At 42.2% G+C, this 27,595-nt stretch overlaps 1 protein-coding gene across 2 annotated transcripts; it reads left to right on the top strand.

The window, feature by feature from the left end:
• The first annotated feature begins 70 nt into the window (after positions 1-70).
• On the top strand, positions 71-27,561 carry PITPNA (phosphatidylinositol transfer protein alpha). Of its 2 annotated transcripts, XM_074889869.1 has the most exons (11): positions 71-173; positions 5,484-5,514; positions 11,727-11,872; positions 12,441-12,540; positions 17,062-17,136; positions 17,513-17,596; positions 18,953-19,030; positions 20,781-20,891; positions 22,522-22,644; positions 23,368-23,437; positions 24,752-27,561. In XM_074889869.1, exons 1-10 carry the CDS (start codon positions 154-156, stop codon positions 23,413-23,415), a joined length of 816 nt encoding a protein of 271 aa, XP_074745970.1. In that variant the 5' UTR covers positions 71-153; the 3' UTR covers positions 23,416-23,437; positions 24,752-27,561. The 2 variants fall into 2 exon arrangements, with proteins under 2 accessions (XP_074745970.1, XP_074745971.1); XM_074889870.1 differs by lacking the exons at positions 20,781-20,891; positions 22,522-22,644; positions 23,368-23,437; positions 24,752-27,561 and adding an exon at positions 20,178-20,739.
• Positions 27,562-27,595: the final 34 nt, after the last annotated feature.

Raw genomic sequence — 27,595 nt, 5'->3', positions numbered from 1 at the left:
CCCTGTTCCCGCCGCCTCGGCTCCCCCCCCCCCCCCCCCCCCCCCCCCCACCTCTTCCCCCGCCCGCCCCGTCCCGGTGCGGCGCGGTCCAGCGGAGCGGCCGGGAGGCGCCTGTCACCTTCAGCGGGGCCGGCCCGGGCGGGAGGCGCCGCCATGGTGCTCATCAAGGAATAGTGAGTGCGGGGAGCTTCCTCCCCACCCCTCGGTCCCCTTCACCCCTCCGGCTGTGCCCCGGTCACCCCCCCGGCGGCGCTCGCCCGGGCCTGGCGCCGTAACCGGCCGGGAGCGGGGGGGCGGCCCGGGCCGGCCTTGCCCTGTACTGCGGCCGGTGTCGGGCCGCGATGAGGGAGCGGGAGGAGGGGGGGTGAAGCGCTGTGTGAGGGCCGCGGCGCCGGTGGGGGCGGGAGTGAAGGTCACGGTGGCGGCGGCGGCGGCGGCGGGGTGGAGGCGCCCCGGGAGCCGGCGGCTGCCAGCGGCACCCTCCGCTTGGGCAACCGGCGGGCACCGGCCTCCCGCTGCCCCCTCCGCGCACCGCCGCTGCGGCTCTCCGCTGCCTAGCCGGGCGGCTTGGGGAACCCTACGGCGATGCCCCCCCCCCCCCCCCCTCCGCGGCCTCCGCGGCCACTTGTCCTCGCCGCCGGCTCCGCACTGGTGGGGGGGCGGGGAGGGATGTTCCCGGTGGCCCGGGGAGGGACTGATGGCGCCAAGGGCCCTGCCGGAGCGGGGAGCTGGGCTCGCACCCCGGCCGGGAGCCGCCGGGGCAAGGCACAGGGGTTTCTGTGCGGGGCAGTGGCTTTTCGGCCCCTTCTCGTTGTAACAGGGCTAATGGCGAGCCTGGTTTTGGCCCCCCTCCTCTCCTTCAGCTGGGTCATTTCTAACTAGAGACTCCCAACAAGACTGAATGTGCCAGATATAAGATAGCTCCAAAATATTTTTTTGATGTGGAAACCTCACCTTGGAGTTCCTCGCCATCCCTGAGGCAGCTGCGGTTGTTGTGCCCCGTGATGGGAAAGAAGGGGTGGAAAACAGGCTGGTCGATCTGTCGCGAGTGTGTGGAACTATTAGTCACGTCGCTTTTTGAGGTCTTGCGTTCACCTGCTTTGTGCTTGCTGCCGTGGTCTGCTCGTTTGCACTTTGGCTAGGTGTTTTCGAGCTCTTCATACTACTGCATGTATTTGCTGAATTCTTAAGGTAGACTTGAGTCCATTCTTAAGTGCATTCTATTCTTTTACACTTCATTTGACTGATGGAAGAGGCTTTTTTTTTTTTTTCCCCTTATAGAAGATTGCTGTGATCCCAATGATAAAGTGGGTTTTCAGGTCTTCTCTTAGACACGTTTACCTGGGTGATGGTGGCCTCTTTATAGCAATTACTTTGCCGGATCATGGACGATGGTGTGGATTTAAATATTAAAACTGTGTTGAGGGTTGTACTGATCCTTGTAGTTGTCTTTAAACTTGATTAACTTTTTTTTTTTTCCACCAATCCTTAAACTCTTGCTATTTTTATCCAACAATAGGGGTGCAGAGTGTAAGAGCAGCAGAGCTGGTCTTTGTCACATAGAGACACCGTTACCTTCTGTGGTGTTAAACTGGGTAGCAGACAGAAACCTGGACTAAGTGCTTAGTTTCAGGTGCATGAAGAGATAATTAACAGCTTCCTCTATAACATCTGTTTCATTGATTTTTTTCCTATGAATTTAGTTGGTTAGTGTACTTTTCCTCTTATAGCACCAGCCTGGTTTATTTCTATTGGCATTCATATATCTTTTTCATGCTTCTGCTTACAATCTCATCCCCTGTACTGCAGTAGAGCTCACTTGCCAGTGAGCTATGTTACCCACAGGGCATCTCGTAGGTAGGAACATAGGTACTTGGAATTTTCAGATTTCTGAGAGTATGAAAAGTTCATTTTGATGAGCATCACTTCCAAAAGTCATTTCACTTGATATTGTCATTTACCTCACCAAATCAACATATCTACCAGTCTTTCACACAGCCTGTTTCAGAAACAAATGTGAAGTGTAAATGTTAAGACTAAAGGTTAAAAGACCAGAATTACGAAATTTGTTTCTTTTTAGAGGCTTCCATTTCTATTTTCAGAAGGGTCACTAAGCTTTTTAATTCTTGTCATTAGCTATATTGTCCTGTTTCTTTTCTTCCCTTCTTTGTGTCTTTGTTAAGACATAGGTGGCTCTAAGGACAGTCAAGGTTGCTACTGTACTTTAGAAATGAGCATTTTCTTTTGACTTCTTGGGATTCCCAACTAGCTCTAACAGTTGCACTCTCTGAGTTGTGTCACTCTACTAGTTCTGGTATAAATGTTCCTTGATGTTGTATGTGGAAGTTGCCAATTTTACATGCTATTTGAGGTGGTTTTTGACTAAATCTCATGTTCCAGGAAGCAGTTGTTTAAGGCATATAGAAACTATTTGTTTTGGATACTTTGCTGTTATTGTTTGATTAATTCTGGTTGCCCCAACAATGCATACAGGTACCTTACTGCCTACCTAGTGTAGGTGGTAAAATATAAGTGAGCTGTAACTGCATGTCATCTGAGCAGATTATTCTTTCATCTTTGTGACCTCTTGTCACATCATCCCTACTAAATCAAATGGGTATTCCTATATGCTCCATAGGTATTTTAGGAGATGTTATAGTAATAGAACAATATTACAAAAACTTGATGTCACATCTTTTATTGTCAGACAGTCAATCTTTTCTGTACAGGTTCTTGTACTGATGGTTATGCAGCGATAGCTTTAACGTTTTCATATGATGTCCTATCAGTCTTTCAGACTTAGCTTTCATTTCTACCTATCCATCCTACAGATAAGCTGCATGGGTTTTGTTCATTTGTTTGATTGGGGTTTTTTTGGTTTCAGGGTTTGTAAATGCTGGTTCAGGTCTTGCTTGCTCTCCTTATTTTGATTTAAACTGCATCGGAAGACCTTGAGGAGAATCAGAGTGTAGAGACTCACTTCCCTTTCCTGTGAAGTGACGATGATGACACTGACCTTCTCTGCAGCTGTACTTCCCTTTGCTGTCATTTGAGGCAAATTTTGATCTAGGAGGGATCTTAAATGTGTTCATCATTTCAGGCCTTTGATATGGCAGGCAACCGCATCATATAATTTCTCATAAGTTGATCAAGTTCTGTCCCAAAGTTAGGAGTCTTTGTTTCTGTTGCTGCTCCTGCAAAGCTTTTCCTCTGGATCCTCCCGAGTAGTCTTCCCTCTTCCTTTACCACTTGACTACCTGTAAGTGTTAGTCATCCCCCTCATTCTTGGTTTGCTAGGCTAAACGAATTGTAAACTATTTAGCCTTGTGTTTCTGTTTCTCCATTCATAAACAGTGAACTCTTAAGATAATATTCAGATCTAGTGTCCTCCAGTTTTCTAAATGGAATTTCATTAGCTTACATCAATCTTTTTACACCAGGTTTTCTAAAGAAAAATATTTGAACTCTTCCAAAGACGTTGTTTCTTCCCTGTTTCTTAGTCTTTTCCTTTACTTACCATCCTGTCCCTCTTTTCATTCTTACTGCAGTTTTGTCCAGTTAATTAACCTAATGTCATGCTTGATGGCATGGTCTACCTGTGGAAATCCTTTTTTTTTTTTTTTTTTCTCTCCCTTATGTAAGAAATAACATATTGAGCTGGACCAAAGGTCCTCTTCCATCTTGCCTTCTAGCAGATATCTTTAGGAAGCAATATATAGTGAGCAGAATGATTGTTGTTCAGTATATCCTACCAGTAAGTGGCATATGGACTTCCATGAATTGATCAAATCCCATTTTAAAATTACTTATACTTCTTGTGTTTGGCAAGGAATCCCATAACTTCGGTATGTATGATGTAAAGAAGTACACTCAATTGGTCTTAAATTTGTTGCCTAGTGATTTCTATTATTTCCTGAGTTGTTCTGCCCTAAGACATAGTCATTGTTCCTTCTCCATTCACTTTTTCACACCATTCATGACTCTCTAATTCTCTACCATATCTTAACCCTTTAAGTGTTCTTTCTTCCAAGCTGAAAAACCTAGTCTAACTACTTTCTTCTCCCTCAGAAGCTTTTTCCCATCTCCAATCATCTTTTCTGCCTTCCTTCACTTGTTCTGTATCCTCTTTGAGATGAGGTGACCAGAATTATATGCATTATATTCAAGATGTTGAAGCATGAGAGATTATAGTGGCATAACTGCCTTTTCTTGTGTGTATGTATGATGTTCCAGTTTCTGGTGTTGTGTCTACTTTTGAACTGCCACTGAGCTGTTTCCAGATGCTTTGCCATAAGGACACCAAGATATTTGTTGGCGATAGCTAATGTGGGGCTCATTAACCCCATGTGTTTGGGGAAAACGAGTGCCTATAGCACATTATTCTTCTTATTGACAGTGAACTTCATCTGCAGTTCTCAGTAGCTCTTTCTGCAGTACTTTGCAGCCAGCATAAAGCATTGCTGTCATAAGTAATCTTGCATAATCTCAAAACTTTTGCCCCTCTTACTTCTTGTGGTGTTTTGCTGGTAACGTTCCTCTAGCGTAGAAAAAAATTTGATTTTTGCCAGTATTGCTTTTCAAAAATCAGTTTATGAATAAACATGACTTTTTCCTGATCCCATTATACCTTCATTTCTTTGACACTAATTCCCAAAGATCTGGGAATTCTTCCACCGTAGCCGGATCCATTTCATATCTGTATCTTACTTTGGTTCCTTGTTTCAACATCATCCTTACTGAAAGCAGAGGTCAACTACAAATCTAGCTTTGGAGATAGATATAATATTTTTAAAGGCCCTAACATGCACGCATTTTTATCAGCTTTAAATTTAGTTTTATTCTTGTCTTTTTCAAAAAATCTCAGTGTGACTTCTGGCAGTTTTTGCTTTGTAGTCCAGTCAGTTGATTCTAAGAGGCATTCAGGAAACCGCAACGGGAAAAAAAGTGACTCATGAATAGAAATGGCAACACCTTGCTTTGCAGTCAGCTCTGAGACAGCCTTCCATATAGTTCTCTATTTAGTGGTCTTTCCTGCTGGATAGAACATACAAGCAAGTCGTGTAATGGCTTGTGACTATCACAGATCTCTGCAAAATTGTTGAAGCACATAGCAACGCTCTACAACAACTTGATGAGAAATAAGATGTGACTATTGAAAGGCTGTAGCGAGAAGGAACGTGCAACTGTTCTGATGCTGTGTCGATGTGTAGGCTGGTAAGGCATTACCAGTAAGGGTCTGTGAGAATTATATGGTTCTAGTATAGGACTGCAATTATGCTCTACCATGTATTGATTCTCTTTGAGGCTATTATATAACTAGTCCTGGGACTAAAGATAAGCGCTCGGGATGCTCGCACTAGGTGGATGCTGGAATACTGGGGGGAGAGGAGAGCTGTGTGGCTGTTGTTGGGAGGAATGTGTCACGTTAAGTTTTGCAGCTGCAGGGATGTTTGTTAACTTTCTGTTTCTGTATTCCCTTTCAGCCGCGTTATCCTGCCTGTGTCTGTGGAGGAGGTAAGTCTTTTTCTTCTTGCTTCCTTTCTTTAGGACTGTAAATAAACTTGATCAAAGCAGTTTGTATGAACAAAAACTGGAAAATGCAGGAGGATATAGCTGTCTTCAGGACCTCTGTGAGCTGTTACTCATTCACCATCATTCTGACCGATTAATTGAGTTTCTTTAAGCCTGAGGGTACTGATTATCTCTCCTATAAAGTACTTTCAGATGTGTTGATTACAAATCTTAACTTGTCAGACTGTTCTGAAGTGCAGTTTCCTTTTGATTAATACTATTGTTCTTTTTTTGTATTTTTTTAACGTGAAGAGGAAGCTTCAGTACAAATTTAAATTACCCTTTAAACTGTGTTTTGCTGGAACTCTTTTGTTTTGAACTCTTAGACAAACTATTTCTTCTGATTTGTGAGGCTGGTATGGCAAAAGAAAGATTGTGTGTATCTTTCCAAGGACTCTTTAAGACCTGTCTTCTCTAGCTTTTACAGAAAGAAAGCTTTATTTTTAGTTTAGGTAAAGCTCTAATTGAGAGAAGAAATGTAGTTTTTAATGGACATGGTGATTTTGATCACCAAACTGGCTGTGAAATAGCTGTGCAGAATCTGAGGCTGATTCCCTGCTGTTTTCTCTGAGAGTTGCAGCTTGCCTTTCCTTCCTCCCTTCTGCTTTGAACACCACTCTTGCAGAGAATCTGAACATATAAATGTTTTCAATTTTTTAATGTTCATACTAGCAAGGTAGGTGAGAAATTGAAATGACTGAGTCACCGAGTCTATAGCACTTCTGCAGTAGATTCCTTATTCCGGATGTATTTTTTTTTCTTGTGATCCTTGGCTGTAAGCCTTAAGTTTGTGAGCTCTGATCGAGAGCTTGTTCTGACTCTTAGGGAGAGCTGTGATAACAGCACTCTTGTTCATTTTTCTTTCCCCTGAATATAGCAGCTACCGTGACAGAGACAGTGGCGAGCTGGATCATGGTGGCACTGTTCTAAGCATATCCCTTTTATAAGTCTCTACTCTTTTGACAGAACACAGTTTAGAACTTGATGTAGTGTATTCCTGCAGCCAGGAGGCTGGCTAGTGAAAGAAAAGCAATGGCTAAGCCGAGTTCCTTGTTCCTATGGATCAGTCTGCTGTGACAGGCATCACATACTGACGGAAAGCCCAGACCTCTGATCAGAGTGGTTATAGGTTTGTGTTGTATGTTGGTGCAAGAATGAGGCTGTTCATGCCAAAAGTCTGTCTGTTGCTTACTCCTTACCTGTAGCTTATGTGCTTTCTGCATGAATCTGTTTCAAGCAGTTTCAGCAGAAGTCCAACTGAAGTATTAGAGTAGCTATGTCTGGATCTTTTATCGTGCCTGAGTGCTACTTGTGTGGAGAACTCCTTGTCAAAGAAAGGACTAACATGATAAGCTTTATCAAGTAAGCAAAGGATGCAAACTCGCAAGTTAGAGAAAGGTATGGGTAGATGGTAAGGTACTCCAGAGCTCAATAAACAGAACACTTTAGCCTGAATAACAGGAGCCCTGCCTCATAATGGCATGCCTGCTAGGTATCAAGCTGTGTGAAGAGAAAGTCAAAGCATCCGTATACAGATTGTTTCTTTGAGGGGGTTAGACTGGATGGGACTCAGCACAGGGTTTTTCTGAGTTCTCTGATACTAGGATTAACCTTCATCCAATTAAAGTGAGTCCCTCGATATGCTCTTTTCCCTCCCTGGCTGGCTGTTCAGTGCCAGGCATGTTTGAGCCTTGTGTGTAGGCTGCCTGTGTGGAAAATTGAGGTTTCAGGCAGTATGTAAATCTGTTGGTCTCTAGCAGCCTCCTTGTCTGAGGATGCCTTGAGGTCATCTGTTTCAGAAGATGTATTCCTCTCCTGGATCAGAGGAGTTCCAGAGAGTTGAGTAACCTCCTGAAAAGTCTATAAAGTGAAGAGCAAATAAACATCATTAGAAGAGAAGGGATAAAAATACTAGAGAAAACACCTTAATGTGCTTGGATTGTGGATAGACTGCCAACTCGACCAAACTTAATTCTCCCCAAACTTGGATATTGCCACCGTGTCCCCTGAGTGATACCCCTTTTTCAAGGTCTGGTGGTTCTCATGTGATAGGCCAGATTTCAGGAACCAGTTCCCTAAGCAGAAGGAGTTCTAAAGTTTTCTTAGCTTTGCATATGTACTTATGTGATATGTAGTTTTAAAGGTATGCTTAAGAAGAAGGGTCATTTCCCGTATTGACTCAAAGGATGACTTTGGGTTTGTGTATTGCTTCATCCCCCTTCCTGTGTGGAAAGATGCTGACACATCTGTGCATCACTTGGTCACTACACTGCTGTCTGTATTGCAAAGCAGCTGTTAAAACTTCATTGCTTTCAAGGATTTCCTTGTGCACAAAACTCTGAAATAGGGCTCTGGAGACATGTTGTGGCTCTTGACTGTGTAGCTGCTCATTAAGCATCTCTGGCTAGCAAGAGAATTTCTGATTTCACTTTAATGCGGGCTATTTCTGCTCAAAAGATCTAAGAGTTAATGCCTTCTGCATGCATATTGTTGCCAGACACGTCTGATGCCAATGTGTAAGATGGGGAATGAAATTAATTATGACCTTGAGTCATTGTAATAGGGCTAAGGGAGTCTTCTGTGTCATTCTGTGGTATGCCAAGGATTCTGTGTTCAGTCCCCTCACCCCTAGCAAATGGAGTTTAACCAATAGTAAAGAACTCAAGTGAAAACTAGTTCTCAGGAAGGCATTGGGAAGATGTGGCTTAATGAATAAAGGGATCAATGCTGAATAATTAGCCAAGTGACTGCTAAGGTGGGAACAAAACGGTGGAAGAGAAGCCCTGGTGATGACTAAAACTTGAAGGCTGGGATGTAGGAGTTAGACTGTAGCAGACCGTCTTCTACTAGGAAACTCTGCCAAGATGTGGTCCTGCTTAAGTGCAGGCTGCGAGCTGCACTCCGGTGTTGTTTTATACACTGTCACGCTGCAGGGAGCAAAAAGAAAAAAAACCTTGTTGTATCTTAGGTGCTAACCTTTATGCTTGTACTCTGACCAACATCACATTGCACGGTGCCAACTTTGAGAGCGTGGACTTGAGCGGCTGTGTGGGTGTCTTGCCAGCTGCCACTTTGAAATGCTGGTATGGATTAGAGCTGTGTGTACACATTCTGTGCTGCTTCTTTGTTCCTCTCACATGGGAAGGAGCTTGCCAAACACAAAGGACTCATTAATTGTGTTCAAAGCTGCTTTCAGGAAAATAACTGTTCTTGAAGATGGCTACACTGAGATCAGGCCTTCTGAAAGAAATTTGGTGTAATGAAGATCTGTTGTCAGCTGCATAAGAGGTGTTGTGACACAGATCAAGAGGGAGGACTTCTTGCAGAAGAGAGGGAGGGTTTTTTGGAGCTCTCAGGTCTGCAAGGATAGGTCTGTCTGACACTTTGGGCTTCATGGAGCCAGAATCTGTTGTTCTGTTAACTTTTGCAGGCAGATGCTGTGGGATTTGTTCATTGGGACAGTTTTATTTGGGCCTTTTCCTCTTTTATCAATGCGATTAAAGGATCAGAAATAACAGGGAAGATTAAATGGTGAAGATGCCAAACCAAAGGGCTTATCCTCTTAGTGTCTGAACTTTGACCCACGTATTTAAAACGGAGAAGAAATGAATGAGAGACTGTTAGTAAGAGGAATTAGTTTGTGGAGACCTGTCCTGAGACTTGCTGCAAAGTGGTCAAAGCCATTCAGTCCTCCCCTCTAATGCTCCAGTTGCCAAACTCACGATAAGTTCTCTTCTCTATGAGTGTACCTGTGCCTCTTTACTAAATCAACTTGCTCCTGAGGTTTCACAACTCTCAATGTTTTGCTCTTCTGGAGGGAGGTGAGTATTCTGTTTTGTTTGGGTCATCTGCAGGGAGTCATGAGGAAAGCAGTGTAGTGTATGAAATGTCAGAAGGCAGAGAGTTGTATTGCAGCCCAAAATCCAGACTGAAACCCAATCTGCTGGTGACGGTGCAGGAACTGTCCAGCCAAGTGAGGGGTGTTTGTGTAACCTGGGCCAACACCTTCTGGAGAGATATAGCAGAGCTCTTGCTCTTAGCTCAAAAGCGGTCTGTAGATTGCTTTTCTTAGAGATTACTTTTACTGGATGGCTGTTTGTTTTGTTATATTTTCAGGGATAGTCTAACAGGTACTCAGATTTACAACACATCAGCACATGAAGTATTTGAGACTGTCTAGAACACTTGTTTAAATCCTTTGGTATGCTTTTTGCCCTGCCCCAGGTTAACTGAGCCCAGGACATCTAGCCTTACTCTTTGGTTTACCATCTACTACTCTTCCAGTAAGAACAAATGTTTTCTTGGTCTTTGTTCGCACCAGATGGTACAAAACACCGTAGAGCTTGAGTACTGAAATTTAACCACTGTAGAAATCTTCCTTCGTTGCTGAGGATGTACTAGCCCAGCGAAGTATTTCTGGGTTGTCAGCTCAGAGCAGTATTCCACTTCTCCAGCCCAGGTTTCAGTGTAGGGAGTGGTAAGTGCTACTCCTGATTCTGATGCACAGCCCTATGCTGGGGAAAAGGAAGAAGACCTAATCAGTGTTCCATTGCTTTGTAGTTACGTTTTGGAGTTTTTTGTTTTGTTTGGGGTTTTGTTTTGTTTTGTTTGTTTAATCATTGCACTTCTGATGCCTAAGACTTTGTTGGATTACCCTTTCAGACTGCCTCTCTCTACTGCCTTTGGCAACAGTAGCTGTTTGGCTTGCTTGCAGTTCTGAAAACTTAACTCTGTTAAGTTTGAACACTTCCTTTTGAACTTAGTGCTTTAGCTTCTTCATCCTCAAACCTTGACTGCTCATCTAACTTCACCTCAGAGACCTGCCTGAATTTTCTTCATTTGATCATGTTTCTCTTGAGCTCTGCGTCCCCTTTTTTTAGCTACCAGAGGCAAGAGTGTATTAGTCTTTACATCTTCTGCAGACAAGAATGTTCTCTTTTGCTCATGTTCTTGATTTTTCCTCTGCTCTTCCCTGTGAAACATTTGGGCATGCTTCTTATCAAAGAGGTTGTATAGTATCAAGTAGTTTGAGGGATTCCTGGGAAATAACACTGCCAAGTGAGTGTCTGTAAGAGACTAAAAAAATGATCTTAAGAATTTTACTGTATGTTGAAATTCTGTGCTCTCCCTGTTAATGGTTTAGTGCTCGTGGCTAAGAGGAAGTGTGATACAGAAAAAAACCCAACCCAAAACAAAGATAATAGGAAAAATAGTAGGGGGAGCAGTGACAGCATGGATCAACCAGTCATACTGGATGTTAGTGGGTTCAGTTATTTCATTAGATAAAATTTTCGGAATGGATTTAGTTACATGGAAGTAAAACATCATTTGAGGTTGGATTAAGACAGTTGAGAAGGAAGGAAAAGGATTGGTTGTAGAGAGCCTGACAGAACGGAGTTTGAAGTAGGTTCAGAAGGGAAATGGTGTTCACTGAAGAGAATGACCTGATCTGATCATAGTGTCAGTTTTGGCAAGAGAGATTTAAGCATGTTAGTATGTTAGTAGGCCTTGTCGTAAAGGCCCAGAAGGGGGATGCTCATCTTTGACTCTAATGGGCTCCTAAGCTGTGCGCATCTAACAAGTGTGTTTCTCAGACCACTTAAATTAGGTGGTGCAAGTACCCGTTATCTTCTGTCTCCCTTCTGCAGTTCTTCCTTCCCTCCTACCCCCCATTTTGTCAAAAAACTTCATGTGAAGTTCTTTGGGACTCTTCTGGATAAAGTACTGTATGCCTATTAATTTAGGACTGGCAGTGTGTTGTTATCCATTTGACCTGAACAATTGCAACACCTGTGTGCCAAAAACTGAAAACCAGTGGATTTTGCTACAGTATACCTGAAGTCACCTGCATGTTTTTTTAAATGTTGCCCTGATGCTCCTTTAATCTGTTTTACTTTCTCCTGAATTTGTGTTGGTTTGGAGCTTGAGATTTAAGGGTTAAAGGTAACCATCCTATTGGCAGCAATTTCCTCATAACTACCACTCAAGCTTTATATCAAAATGAAATTAAATGAGCTGCTTATCTGGACACACAAGTGGATGTCCTTTTCTCTGCCTTCTCCCCAGATAATACATTTATCCTTGACTTCTTCTGGTAAAGTTATTACTTCTGCTAAATTATAGCTATCACAATAATGTGTCTTTAACTTCTTTAGTATCAAGTGGGACAGCTGTATTCTGTGGCAGAAGCCAGTAAAAATGAAACTGGTGGAGGTGAAGGAGTGGAGGTCCTGGTGAACGAACCCTACGAGAGAGATGGAGAGCGTGGGCAGTACACACACAAGATCTACCATTTACAGAGGTATGTGAAACATTTTATTTCTAGAGTTGGGCAAGGTTCTTCGGGCAAGAGGATCTGGTGGAAGGTGCAGTAGGGTTGCAGGAACTGTGTAAATCAGATTATGTAAAGATAGGGAGGGAAGACAGGAGCATAACGGCAGCTGGGACGTGGTACTGCTGGAGGCAAGCATCACTGGTACACCTATCCACCCCCAAGAAAATCTGGCTCTCAGCTTTTCAAAGCAAATATGATCCTGTTACCCAGTGTTTTCATACTTGAATTTGGCTAAAGAGCAAAATGCCTCCTAGATTTCAACCTGTTTTCAGCCTCCTTTTTTTTTCCCCCTCTTCTTTTTTAATTTCCTTTCATTATCTAAAGAAGGTTTAGATTAACCTGTCCAATTCAACAGTCTCTGGAAATCATCGTACTGTGGGTGGGGAGAACCCCACCAATTCCACCGATGCGCACATGTGCGAGTCTCTAGCGTCTGCATTTCAGGTGATGTTCTGCCTGTCTCAGTGTCTGGGCCATAGCTCTTGTTACACGTAGTTCTGATCAATGCCTTTCTACCTATTTCCAAATTCTGCAGCAAAGTGCCAACATTTGTGAGAATGCTGGCCCCTGAAGGAGCTCTCAATATACATGAAAAAGCATGGAATGCCTATCCCTACTGCAGAACTGGTGAGTGCGTGGGGAAGGACTGTGGATTGCTGGCTTTTTGGTTTCCTGGGGAGGGGTTAGGAGGGGATAAGGAAGGAGACAACCAGTAGGGAAGCTGTTTCAGCTCTTAAATCTTAGATTTTTTTTTTTTTCTCTGAGCCCTTTCTGTGGTCAGGAGAAGCAAAATATAGTGCTGTGGAGTTACAAGAAATGCCCTTGTCTGATGTGCTGCTCATGAATGACAGTGGGGAAAAAAGATGAAGAAATGGACATTAGTCCTACTAAAGGAACAGATGTGCAACACCAGTGAAATGAATATATGAGGGATGATTTTATGTACTCAAGTGCAGCAGAGCATGGTGGGAAAAACAGTGCAAGATGCAGGAAGGGAACAGGGAAGATTTTGGTTGGGGTGAGCTCTGGAAGCTGTGGGAATTGGTGGAATAACATCAAACTCATTTTCTACAGGAGTGTTTATTATTTTATTTACTCATTGAAGTTATCAGCCACAATATTTAACCACTACTGGTTTTGTGGTCTTTGTTGCTGTAGGAGCTGCAAATTTGACTTTGCCTCCAAACTTACGTAATATTTTTGGCTGTGTTTTATGCTGTTTGTATCCTTGAAGGATACATTTTCTGGTATTTGGTAGTTGTACAGTTGCTATGGGAACTGTAAACTTAAAAATTCCAGCTGTTCTCAAAACTCAATGCAGAAAAATTTATTTTTCAACTATTTCCTTAAGAGAATTTAAAATGAAGTGTTTTAAAAGAAGGAAAAAGCTTTGCAGTGGGGGAGGATAATGTTAGTTCAGTATGTGAAATCGCATGCAGCAGTCTAGTGGAATGGATGTTTCAAATACAAAATTCAGATAGTGTCATCATCAACTGCAGAATAAGTTTCTAATACGTCACATAATACAAGATGCTGAAACAAAGTTATTTACAACTTACGTTTCTCATTTTTATGCAGTTTTCTTGCTGCGTATTACTTAAATTAGCAAGTAAATGTCTAGTTTATTTCCATGTTAAGTACACTGAACTGGTTTAAACACAAAGAGTTCTTTCATTAATTCTTTAAATTGTGGAAACAAATCTAAGCTGACTCCAGTAGATTTTGTTAGACATAATGCCTAGCTATATCCTCCTCCTCCTCTTTTTCTTCTCCACCAATTTCTGAGACAAAGGTATGGAGTTAGCTTGTTTTGTCGCTCTTAGCTGCTTATCCTTCAATTACACACTGCTAGAACTCTACTTAAGTGGCAAAAATGTGATACTAAAATCAAGTACAAGACTTTCCAACAGAGTCGAAGAAATTTCAGACTTTGGTATGCTAGAAATGATAACGTAACAAAAAAAAAAACCTCAACTGTAATAAACATCAATATAATATGAGATAGAAAGTGCTTTGTTGTGGGGGTTGGAGCAGAAGGCAGTTTTTATGCGGAGGCTCACAAATCTGTTTAGAGAATCTGCCAGCCTGACGTGACTCAAGAAAAGCTCAGAAAAGTTGCTGAAACCTTCACTTGCTAGTATTGGGCAGGAGGGAAGAACCCATGTATGTGGTGTAGGCTGCCTCGTGCGTTACCGTTTTACTTTGGGACGCGGTGGGGTATTTTGGTCGTGCGTGAGAAGACTTGGATGGCCTCACATGAATCTTTGCGCAACATAGAATGCCGTGCTGGCTTACGGCTTTCAGCCCTCTCACTAGAGTTTGAAATTCAAGAGCCAGGGACAGCGTAAGAACTAAACCTGGTTTGACTGTGTAGGAGTTAGTGGTACTTCTGCCTGTGCCCTCCTGTACCAAGGTGATAGTACTGTGCTGCTCCGGAGCAATGCTCACTTGCACAGCAGGTATTACATAGAGCCTTTTAAATTTGAATAAAGCTGTACTTTTAGTTAATTGTGCCTCCTGGTATTTTCTTTAATTACACGAGATCATCCTTCTTACATTTCCCTGTATCTCCTCTGAAAAGCTCAATTATTACTTTAATATGCATATTATATACCATTATCAAAGTAGTACTCCAGACTGAGGGAATTTAAATGCCTAGCTTATAACTTCCTGCAATTCTGCACACTCGTTTGTGCTGTAATATGTTGGTTTTATGTACTTCAAATGGAAGCCTTGCTTTGCGCCTTTGAGAGTATGAACTGTAAATGAGATTGTCGTTGTATGTATTTACCACTTCTACAGTAAAAATGAAGTGAGGATTGCCTAATAGTTATAACTGTGGGCTGGTGCCAAGGAGAACAGTGTTCTTGGTTCTCTTCTGCAGTCTGACTTAAATATGAATGCTGCTTGAATGTTTTTAGAACAGCAGTTTGATGTGTGTTCCACTCTTCTGAGTGTCAGCATGGCCTGTGGCCAAATGTCAAGAAATTGAGAAGTTATAACTGCAGCTGAAATGTGTAGGAGTTGCTGCTGTAACACCTCAAGTGCAGGCCCTAATTTGTAGCAAGCTGAGCATCTGAGTTTTAATGGACATTTCTAAAGAGATTAATTTGTTTACTTTACAAATGAGGAATCTTCCCCACAGAGAAGAAATTAGGAAGGTGAAGAAACCTGTTTTAAGGCAGCTGCATAGTTATGGCGCATAGTCATGGGGAGGTGGGAAGACTCTGGTTTATAATTACTGCTGGTTTATTCAGTATTTTGTTTGGACTAGCAGGGAAAAAAAAACTTCTTGCAAAAATAATGAAATGTTCTTTGAGATGAAGTTCACCCTTTTAAAAATTAGCCTCAGCTCTGCTTGCTTGTTCTCTCCCTCTGCCCCAACATGTCGGTCTAAATAATTAGCCTTCTGTAAATTGCTGTTTTTCAGATTGTTAGGGGTTTAGCACAGTCCAAGGCCCAGCAGTAGGCAGTTAAGGTAGCTGGATGTGCCTGATAGGTGATACGGGACAGTACTGTCTATAGAACGTTGGGAAACTCGCAAATTCTAATGGTACCTTTAAAATAAAATTGCTTCTTAGTAAAGCCCTCATGTTAAACTTCAGAACAAACCAGCAAAGTTCAACTCTAGCTTCAGACATCCTTATTCTTGAGTAGAATTGCTAACGTACTCTGGCTCAGGTGGAGCAGATGCTGACTGTTACAGGATCTTTAATCGCTTTTCTGTGTTGAATAATTGAGCCTTACTATCCAGGGAGTTTAGTTACCACGAGCAGTAGAGATGCAGAGGGTCTGGTTACTGCGTGCAGGAGCGATGAGGTCTGCACTGGCCTGAAATCCAGCATGTGTTTGCTTCAGAACTATGGAGAGGTTTCTTATCTGCAAGCTGAGAAAGGATTGGTAAAATGCCGTCAGCTGAACATACTTATTCCATCTTCTCATCCAGCTGGCTGGAGTCCAGAGAGCAGAAGTGACAGTACATAATTAATTGCTGCTACTCTGGGTTTCTCCAAGTCTGAGAATTTCCAGAGGAGAAGGGGGTGAAGTTAGCTGGTTTTTATTGACTTCTAGGGTGTTTTCCTCAGTAGTATCAGCAGCCCCCTGGAAAGCTGAAGCTGTCCCTGTTTTGCTGATAGTGGGAGGGGGGCGATGGTTGTGGTACATTCTTTTTTCACTAAAGTACTGTATCTCTTTCTTTTCATGTGTTGATTTCTTGGACCAGTTATTACAGTAAGTATTGTTTTTACTGATGATCTATGGAAGCATGTGTAATGTCTGAAATGAAGTGTTCGGGGTAGAAGAAGCTCTTTAGCTTGAACTAAAGGCACTTCAGCTTTTGTCATTTTAAGATCATGTAGATTAAACCCCCTTGCCAACTGTGGCATGTCCAAACAGTGTAACTAGGGACAGGGATCTTTCTTTACTGCAGCAATGCTCAGTTTTACGAATGGGAATGTACCATTGCTTAGAGAAACTGATTAAAAGAAAGTTAGCTCGTACCATTATGTCCCTTTGAATCATCTGTCTTCTGAGTTTGATATTTCCTTTTTACATGCTGAGTGTTTCACTGGCTTGTGCTTTTGTTTCTACTCCCTTGAGGGAGGATAGGGTTACCTTTGGAAGTCCTTTTCTACTCACAGTAATAATGAGAAATGGAAAGTTTTTTGCTTAGTTGGCAGAACTGTGCTGCTCGTCCCTTCCCTTTCCCGTGTCAAAAGCTCTCAACACAATCAGTTAAATATTATTGTTCACTTGGAAGAGTTGCATCCAAATATGGACTCAGTGCTAGATCAATAATCTCTTTGAAAAAGCCAATTTCTGCCTAATTAACTTACGTTACCCCTTCTAAACTCTAAATAGAGTCTCAGATATTGTCCTTTAAAGAAAAAGTTATTTGTAAACTCAAAATGTCTCACTGAAACAATGGAACTTTTGTTTTTTCAGTGAACAACTTATAGTTTATTTGATCTTACGTATTTAGTGATCAAACAATTTTGCTAAAAGCAGTGATGTGTCTACAGATAATTCTGAAGTTCCCTAAGTCAAACCCCAATCAAGTTATAACTCTTTGAGTTGAGTTTCCTAATGCTTATCTAGCTAATAAGAAGACAAGTTAGATATCCAAAGAATAACAAGAAGCTTTATTTTGATGACAGAATGAGTATATGAAGGATGACTTCCTGATCAAAATTGAAACCTGGCATAAATCAGATCTTGGAACACAAGAGAATGTAAGTACTTGTGTCATATATTTTATTCATCTCTTTAATGTCACAATGCTGCTTTCCGTGCTAGATTAGAGAATTGCTGTGTGGAACTGTCTATTTGCCATGTTCCTGGATTTGAAATGCTCATCGCACTAACAAGGCAGAGACTTCCTCCTGTTGGCCTCTCATATATGCTGAATAAAATTGTCCCCCAAACATCTGTTCTGTGTGAGCACCTTTGCTTCTTTCGAAGATCTCACATTGTGTGTTTACCACGGTGTCCTCTCTGTGTGTGGAAGGGGAACACTGGTGTCTGTATCTCCGTCTGTATTTTTATGATTTTAGAATGGGAGTGTTCTGTGGCTGAATCAGTTACATCAGTCTTGTACTTTCACTGCAGGTTCATAAACTGGAGCCAGATGTATGGAAGAACGTAGAAGCTATTTATATAGACATTGCTGATCGGAGTCAAGTACTTCCCAAGGTATGGTAGGTGGGTAAGAGCTCCCTAGTGTGGGAGGCCTTGTGCTAAAAGAGGGATAATGTACAAACTGTGTTCCCAGGGATGGCCACAGGTAACAGGACAGTTGAGAGGAGGAAAAACATTCCTTAGAAGTGTTTAAGCAAGCTAGAGGAAGAGTTCTTTTAAAAGCTCTGTCAATACTGTCTGTAAAATGTGTTGCTTAGCCTTACAGTGCATGTAACAGGGTATATATGTAGTTTTACAACACTGCAGCTGATTATAATGGTTAAATAGCAAGAAATGGCACTGCCATTTCTATACAGGATCTTTTTTTAAACTACCCATGGCTTCACAAGTGTATTTTGAAATCATGTAGCTGATACTTTGTTCTAAGAACCACTACAGTTACTGTAAGGAACTCAGGGATGTTCCTGTACTGTACTGGGAAAAAAAAAACAACTATACAAAAATGGAATATTGTTTGAGTTTTCCCACCTAGTATTTCTGATACCATTCAAATATGACTAATTTACCTGTTCTCAAACTTGGCCTTGGGTATTAAACCAGAACTAGTACTCATTTTAGCTTTTCTTTCCAATAAAGATGAACTGGTAGAACATGAGTAGTACCTGATTCTGATAGGTTAGGCAGGTACTAAGCTGTATCTGCACATACAAACTACTCTGAATTAAATGCTCTCAGAGAGCAAGGAGAAGTCACCTGTAGCAGAAGACTCGTGAAGAAGATTTATCCAATTTATCACTCTTGGCACTAAACTGCTGATGATTTGAGTTTGTTTTCATTTTAATTGAATTGGGGGTAGGAATAGAGTACACTCCTCAGTCTTAATCTGAGATGCACAAGGGGAATGTTGCAAATTATTTCCTGTACAATAGGGGGCAAAACTGATGCCTCTTTCTTTTTGGTGGTACTGTGAGTTTGACTGTACTTGTTTTCTAGTGTGCAGTGTGTGAGCATCATCCTGATACAGTGCTGTGAAAAATACTCAATACCGCAGCTCCAGAGAACACAGCTATTTTCTGCAGCAACAGTGTTTAGCTCCCAAAGAACGAGTGGTTACAGGAAACCTGACCTGAGGGTTTGCAGATCTTCTTCATAGTCTTACCCCAAAGGAGTGCTTGCAAAGGTCATACAGTTTGTTACCACTTCTTCACATAGGTCTAGAACACAGCACAGGGCGGGGAAATAGTTTTCTTGAAGAGTGCCTGACCTAATGTTGAAGTCTGAAAACAGTAGCTCTTGAGAAGGCAGTTAGAGGTTAGTCTTTGCCCACCAGAAAAATAAATCCTTTGTGACAGTGAGCAGCTGGATAACAGTAGGATAATTTGTGTTTAATTTTGTGTATTTGTCCAATAGGATTACAAGGCAGAAGAAGATCCAGCAAAATTTAAATCTGTCAAGACTGGACGTGGACCTCTGGGTCCCAACTGGAAGGTATGTAATGCATGAGTTCAGGAACTGTATCAGCTTGCATGACTGAAGTATAGATACTGGGACTTGGAGCCAAAGATATATATGTAAAACATTGGATTCACACATTGGGTCCTGTAGAAGGAAATGCAGAACTCAGCTGGGGATCTGTTCTGAAGGTAAAGGAAATGGAAGAGTTTGGTACAAATAGATAGAATGAGTTCCAGGAAATCGCCAGAGCTGTCTGGTGTTCAGCTCAAGGGTTCACCCAAGAGAATTCAAGGATGAAATAACTGAATTTTCAGCAGCAGTGTTTAACCTTTCACTTAAATCCTTGGAATATGAAGACTGTGGAAGTGCAAATATGATACCAGTCTTTAAAAGAGACCCTGAATGGGATCTGGGGAGCTACAGGTGTGCAAGTCTGATCTCTAGCAGGAAAACTTAGTAGATGCTGAGGTTGATATGAAAAGTGGCTATGACTCCTGTAAAAGGAAGTAGGAAAGTCTGCCTTACAAACCTTGTGGAGTTTTCTTTAAGGCTTGATAATTATGTGGATGACTTGGATGATATAATCTATTTCCAAAGTATTTTAGATAGGAACTTTGTCAAAAGACTTTTAAGGAAAGTAAGTAGCCATGTGTCTTGTCCCACTCAGACGAGGGAGACAAGTGACTCTAGATTTGTAAATCCTCAACAGAGTGAACAGCGGTGAGACAAGTCTCAAAGTCCAGACACGGACATTTATTAACTTCCCACAATGTACTAATTGGATACATGATAATTTGCTAAGTATGTAACGAGTTACGGCGAGCGATATAGTATGCCTTGGTTACCTAAAGATAATAAGGAAAAAGGGGAAAAAATAAGAGAGAGAGAGAGAGAATAGAGAAATAGGGATCACTGGTCCAGGTTCCTGTGTTGGTCCTGTCCGAGTTCATCAGGGATTCATCCGTCTTCTTCACGCCTTCTTTTTTCTTTCTTTCTTTCACTCCTTGCCCCACCGCAACTTATACACACTCTCCTTGGGTCCCTCCTCTGGGTCGACCCACGTACCTGCGTATCCCATGGATGGGAGGGGTGAGGTGCTTCACGGGATGATGTAATTAGCATGACCTTGTTAATCTTCATTAGCATATGCAGGGTGTCAACTTTAATATGCATTTCACGGATAACGAAGCAAAGGTCATTCACCAGAACAAGCTGCCCCAGAGCAGAACCATCCTGCTCTCCACAGGGCTCCCCCCTGCAGCCCCTCCTGTGCTGTCCAGGCAGCCTGATCAGCGCCAAAGGCCACACGATCACCCCGTGACCGTCGATTCGTTACTCGTGAGTCTTGGAGACGTTCCTCGGCTCGCAGGGCCTCTGCTCCCCCCATCCCTGATCTCTCGCAGGCCTGTTCCTCTCAGGGCCTGTTTCGGGGAGTTACAAGTCGTCTCTCACACCGTGGCATAACAGTGAAGATACTGAAAAGCATAAATTTAATGGAAGAAAAAATGGAGAGCAGAGGAGAGGAAGGAGTGCTCTATTCTCAAAATGGTGGGAAGGCCAGCTGTGGAGGAAACTAGAGTTTATTTTCATCATGCTCTTAAATACCCTGGGAAAGGGATGAGCAAAGATGTGACAAAACTTTTCCATGGAAGAAAGGCAAGGTGTAAGGATGCAAGATGATTGTGAGGAATTGTGGAAAGACTTCATAGTTATGACTGAAGGAGCTGCTTTTCTGGAGACATTTGACCTGAATCCTGATGTGAATATCTTTGTGTCTTTGCAGAAGGAGCTGGGGAAGCAGACAGATTGTCCATACATGTGTGCTTACAAACTGGTAACAGTCAAGTTCAAGTGGTGGGGTCTGCAAAATAAAGTTGAGAACTTTATACAGAAGGTAAGTGAGCTCTCTGATGGAGAGAAATGTGGAAATGAGGTGTGTTTCATCTCCCATCTGCTTTAGCACCTCAGCTTCTAATAGTGTATTCTGCCTGGAGATACTAACTTGAAGCCCAGTCATGTCGCCTCAGGCAATACAGTCAAGGCCTCTGCCTGATACACTGCAGTTGGTTAAAGTTGAATTCAATTTGCTGCTAATCCAAGGGCAGGGCTGGCTGATTGTTCTGTGAATTGGCTGTTGAACCACTCTAATGTATGAAGGTAAACTGGCTGTTTTGTTGTTTAATAGATCAGCCTGAGAATTGTGGTCATTTGGTAGTTGATTTGTGAATGATGAGATCATGCATGTATACTAGAGTTATTTTGGTCAGGGGCGAGACATATTTTTGTGGGGCGATAGTTAGAGCTTCAGTTATCTGATCCTAATCAGCTGAGGATGTTTCTGGCAAGACATAGAGCTCTAGTCATGTTTTCCTCTCCTAGTCTGCTGCTTGAAAAACCCATGTTAAAAAATAAGCAGATGGTGGGAAACTTCATTAACTTAAAACATGAATAATTGCTATCCTGAAAAGAGCTTTTTCTGTGGCAGAGTTCATAACCTGTGAACTGCAGCAGGATGCTAGACTTGGGAGTCAGTACGTGCAATTTTCCAAGCAATGCTGTGTTCATAAAATGCCTGTGACTTCAGATCATGGAGACTTCTCAGTGGTTAATATTGATAAACTACAGTGCTGCTTCTGCAAAAGCAATTCTCTGGTGATATAATCTAAAGAGAACTCTAAGGGGGAATGACCATGCTGCTGCAGGATTTAAAATACCTGTAACAAAAGCCCTGAACAAAGCAGTGTCTTGAATCCCTTTCTCTTTATGAGTGTCTCTTCAGCTACACGTTTGCATCAAAGTAGTCAAGCTGCTTTTGATGAGAGCAGGTTATCAGATGTGAAACCATAATTGGTAAAACTGAAGTGTCCTTTCCTAATGAGAACTTTCCAAGAGGCATTGTATACCCCTGTCTAATGATTTTGTCTAGCTTATCTCCTATAAAATAGAAGTAAATTGCTCCTAACTTGAAGTAGCTGGTGCACATTAGTTACCCCCACTGAAAGGTTTTCAGCTGTGAAAAACAAGTTTAGGCGTTTTTTAGGTCACTGCAAAAGAAAAAAGCAAGATACGTGCATGTCAACCCTTTACACTTGCTAACCTCCAGTTTTTAGCAAGTCAAGGATTATCTTAAAAATACTTTTATTGTGTTTTTCCTTTATTCTGCACCTTCAGGCCAACTGTTATGCTCTAAGTAAACCCACTGGAGCACTTCAGGCAGAACAATACTGTCAAATGAAAGGAAATTACTAAAGCATTCGCTAATTCTTTCAATGCACTGTGCAGACTGCTGTCTAGGCTTGAAACAAAATGCATTTCTCAGGGGATTCAAGGTTCTAGATATTCTGTTAAAAGAATAAAAATTAGCTTGCTCCAGTTTCCAGTTGTGGTAGCTGTATAGAAAGGTGGGCGAGGGAGCTGGTTGTTCAGTGTACACATCTCTGAAAATTGTTATGATCCGGTTAGATCTGTATTAATTGCCCTATGAGTAAGCTCACTTGTATGTTTTATTCCTCCTCCTTTTGCAGCAAGAAAAGCGTCTCTTCACAAATTTCCATCGGCAGCTCTTTTGCTGGCTTGATAAGTGGGTTGATCTGACTATGGAGGACATTCGTAGGATGGAGGAGGAGACCAAGAGACAGCTGGATGAGGTCAGTGGAAAAGCAGGGCAGGTGTGGGTTGTGTGAGAAACTGTTTCTATCCAGTACCGTAGAGAGAGGAAAGACTGCTGCACTGTCATAGCATAGTGTGTGTTGTCTTCCTGCTATTTAGGTCATGCTGCTTTGAGTGATTGGCTATGACTGTTGTGCTGGCATCCCCTTCTAATCATTATGGACTTCTCCTTCTGTGTGTTGTTGAGCCAATAAATGTATTGAGCTGCAGGTAATGAGGGTATGAGTGGCAATGATTCATTTACTGCTTTAATATCTGCTATTAGCTTTTACCCAAAGGTCATTTTTGTCTTCGTTGTTTTCAAAAAACCAGTTCAATAAAAGTATTTCTAGCTGTGAGTATTATAAGCAGGTAGTGGGGGTATGTAACAGGGTTCTTACTATGAGAAACACAAATTTGGTAATAATGGTACATTGTTCCGTGATTTGTGTCCTGCACTGCACCCTTCTCTTCCTTCATGCCTCAGGATATTTCATTATAGTTTCATGTCCACTCTGCCCTTTGGCTAATGGTTCCAGATCCTTAGCAGACCTTGCAGCTTAACCAGAAATGGTGCCTGCATGTGCATATTCACAAACACTGATTTGGGATGCTCAGATATAATCAGTCTTGCATAGAGGAGGTAGCTTAGTGTGTTCCATACCAATACATTTGCAGATATTGTGTGAGAATCGGTACTTGAATAATGTTTCCTCTTTCAGATGAGAGAAAAAGATCCAGTGAAAGGAATGACGGCTGCAGATGACTAACATGACTTCTTCCTTGTGCACTGTAGGTATCGAGAGAGTTTGACAAAACTCTGTATTGCTCTATTTAGGAGAAAAAATACGTTTGGGTAAGAAATGATCCTGTTCGTAGCTTCTGGCAGGCAAATCTGTGGTATTGTTTTTATAGTGAACCTGTTTCACTGACAGGTTGATGAGCGAGTTTACTGTCTTGTTTCAGAATTATTTGAAAGAAATGTCTGAGTGAAAAGTGTAAGAAAAATATGTTGGAACATTTTGTAGACTTTACTGCTGTTCTTCTGTAATGCCTGTGACACTGTCCATGACTTGCGGAGAAACTTTTGTCAGTTCTGGAAGAGCAAGTTGGACCTGCAAATACTCAGAATACATTTGAAATTGAAAATTCCTTGCAAATATGCTTGGGATGTATTTCTCGCATTGTTTGCTAACAGTATTTACTAATAAGCCAAGGCCTGAAGCAACACTTGCACGTTGCAGGAGAAGCAGCAATGACAACTTTAAAGCTTTTGACTTGTTTTTCATCTATTTCACTATGAGTATGCTAACTTGGCGGGGGAGGGACTATCATACTGGAGAGCGTATGTGAATTTGCCTTTGTTGGCCAAATCCCTAGGCTGTATTCTAGACAGCATGCTGGATGATAGATGACGTGTAAGCAGCACTGACAATGTTGAACCTTATTCTGTTAAACTGTGTAATCAGTTTGGGGTTTGGTGGTGGGGAATTTTTCTTAGACATTTACAAAAATGTGGTAAGTATTAGGGAAGTGAGAAGGAAGACATTGTCCATTTATTAAGTAGAGAAGTCCAAGTTACTAGCCACAACTTTTCTAGGGCAGTAAGACGCTGTCCTAGTTATCCTTGGCCAGAATGGTGTGGGGCAGAACCACAGCCCTACCAAGGGCTGACTGTTTACCTCTGCTTGTCCTCTGTTACCTGCTGGTTGTTTGGTGGTAAGTGGGGAACACAAGGTGAAGGAGTGACAGAAGGGATGTCTTCTGATAGATACAGACTAATTTTTTAATGTAACTTAAACCTTTTTAGTTTCCTCTTCGTTCACATGTACTCTAGTTTGTAGAGAAGTGAGTTGGTGGTCTTGTAGCCTCTGGATGTGTTAGATTGTTTAAATTGCAATTTCTCTTTGCCATTTTTTGGCTATATTGGAAGTTCTGCTCTGGATTAGTGCTGAAATGTAGTGATGCAGCGGTGTATTGCCACTGTCTGCACTGGTGACAGTGTGTCTCCCATTTCCTTCCCGAAGGTTCAGTCTGACACTTCTTTTGGCACACTGCTCTGCCAAAGTGGTTCTAAAATGTCTTCCTGTTGTCTCTTTATTTTAGTTTGCAAGACAGTCGTCAGGAAGGCCCGGGGAATCCACACTCTTGACTGACGGACCATCTCTGGATTAAGCCTTTCTATATCCAATCGGCAGGCGATTTTAAATCTCCCATAGCTAATTCTAGATGCCCCTTAATATTGTGAGCAAATAGACCGTCTGGTACTAAGCACTCCAATGTTAGCACGTATACGAAGGAGGTAGCTCCTTGGAGACGTGTGACTTAGAGATCGCTGTATTTACAACTCCTCCCTCCTTTTTTTTTTTTTTCATTGTGTTCAGACCAATTTCCATGTGGCCCTGTTTGATTTCCAAGTGACATTTTTAGCTAAAATAGTCTTGTGATGTGGTGACTTAGGTTTTTTTTTTTCTTGTTTTTTTTTTCCAAGTGGGATAAACTGCCACCTTTGTTCCTGCCCAGCCCTTCACCATTCTTTGAATGTCTATTTGGAGAGGGAAACTGTCAGTATTTTAGAGTGCAAAACTATTCCACAAAATGCTATGCTCTGACCTTTGCTCCCAGGGTAAGAAATTTAGTGGCATGTAATCCGAATACATAAACTGGAGTAGCCAGATAGAGTTCTTGGTCTGTGATGAATCATATACGTGGCTTCTGCACAGCATTACTTTGTTCTGTCTCAGCACACATCAGTTAAAGACTGCACAGAAGCTGCATTCGGCGTCCCTGCACTAGGGCCTTCAGCACATAACTGTTGAGTTTCAATTTAGTTGTACGTGGTCCCTTTGGCCCATGTAGCTATATTGTCCTTCAGCTGTGTGTGTCAGCCTTACAAAATCATTATGAAAAGTTGCTTGACATAGGTCGTAACTTCCTGGTTCTTTATTTACTAAGACTTCCCATAACTTACAAAGCTAAAATGATTTTGACTACTAATAATGTGATTCTCCCTGGACAAATTGGGATGTAGCAAAAGCTGGTGTACAAGTAAAGTCTTGGTATCTGATTTCATCCAGGTGCCTGGGTTGGTGGTTCTGCTCAGCAATAATATTCTTCCCTTTGCAAGACTGACTAAAATATCTCCTTTCAAGCTATAAAAAAGCAACTTACAAAAACCTGCAGTTGTTTTTTAGGATATCTGTCAGTTGTTATAAATCACAAAGGATACTGTTAAACAATGTAAAGAGTGCTGGGTATTTTATGAATTCAAATACTTACTGTAACTATCCTTATGTTGATATCAGCTTTAGACAATCAAATAAGCAGAACAGAATCAAAGAAATGCTGCTTTATTAAATACGTATGAGAAAAAACCCAATTTCTTTGCTTATGCCTAAGGCCCAATGTTTGATTTTTTATTTTTTTTTCCTAGTAGTAATCACTTTATTTTCCACTTCTGTATTTGGCAGCACTAACATGAAATACTGAATGCCAAACACAGTCGTGGGTGTATCACCACTTTTGAGGAGTCTTCTTGGCATTCTGTAATACATCCGACTCCTTCAGCCCTTCACATTCCTGCAAGCAGGAGATCCTGAAATGATCCTGTGCCATGCTGAGCAAGCGTGTGCTGGGATCTGAACTGTTTTCAGTGTGAGGGAAGATGAGGCATGCTCTGGAGGGAGAGGATGGCGCTTGGTTTCTGGGGAGGGGGCAGTTTATCCCTTTATTTTTAGTTTGTTATTTTGCCTTACTCATGTCTAAGTGCAATAAGCTCTGAATTGTACCAGTAACTCTGGCAGGCTCTTCTCAGTGACCTCAGACGGTTTTGCGGGGTGGGGGTGGGGTTTGAGGGATTTTTAGCAATCTCACCAGGCAGAAGTAAAACAAATTTATTGTAAAATAGGTGAAGAAACTAAATTTTAATCTGTGAGGCTATTTGGGACCAGGATGTTTTGTGGCATCTTCTGTAGCTGTTCAAGAAGTATTCTAGGAGTGTAGGCCCCAGTTATAGTTCTTTCAGTTTAAAGTATTTTTAACTGAGAATTTATGCACTGACTTCTGTTGATGTTTGTCGGTTATGTTTTGAGGGATTCTTACACTTGAGGACAACCTGAGAATACACGTAGCAGACTTGTTCTTTCAGTTTGTGTTATCCAAGAGGCTTTCTATCCGATGACACTAATCGCTATGGAAGCAGATTGTAACATTCCACCATGCAATCCTCTTTTGATCCTCTGATTTCAGAGTAAGAGCTTTTACACAAAGCTTTCCTGATTAGTGGAAAAACTGGGGGGGGGGGGGGGGGGGGAATGCAGGAACTCCAGCCTGAGTACTTCCCCCCTCCTGCCCCTTGTTTGCTTTCCTCCACTTTATAATCCAAAGTGAAAGCATCCCTCAGCCTTGGGATGGACGAATCCTGTAAAGACCTTTCAGTCTCGATGCTTGGTTCCTGCTAGTGAGCGTAGCGAAGATCACGCAGCATTACCGTGCTGTTTTCTTTCATCAGCTTTGGCAAGAACCCCTCAACCCGCCAGCTCCCGGAGGGGTTATCGCTGGGCTGTGGGTCTGTCGTAGGGCGATGGTCGTGCCGTGACCCTCTCTCCGACCCACGCTGTGGGGGTTTGGGGGTGCAGAGGCAGGTACCTCACCGCAGCCTGGGTCAGGCCGGTTTGCTGGCGGGGCCGCTTGCCCCCCGTCCCCCCCGCGCTGCACCTCTCTGGGTTCCTCCCCGCTGGGCCTCCCCGACACGTTCAGATGGGTTCATCGTGCTCTTTCCTTTGGCAACACACACTTTGTAGGATGGGTTAGATTATCTCGTTGTTTCTTTAAATGTGAGTTTGTGCCTTTTTTGTCTCCTAAATCTTCCAATACAGGCATATTGGAAACGAAATCTAATAAAATACTAGACAGAGCTTCACGCCTCCGCCTCCTTTGTTTTGGGGGCTG

The sequence above is a fragment of the Strix uralensis genome, chromosome 20 (assembly GCF_047716275.1).
Source record: "Strix uralensis isolate ZFMK-TIS-50842 chromosome 20, bStrUra1, whole genome shotgun sequence".
Lineage (NCBI taxonomy): Eukaryota > Metazoa > Chordata > Aves > Strigiformes > Strigidae > Strix > Strix uralensis.
This window is presented reverse-complemented; position numbering and strand designations above follow the sequence as displayed.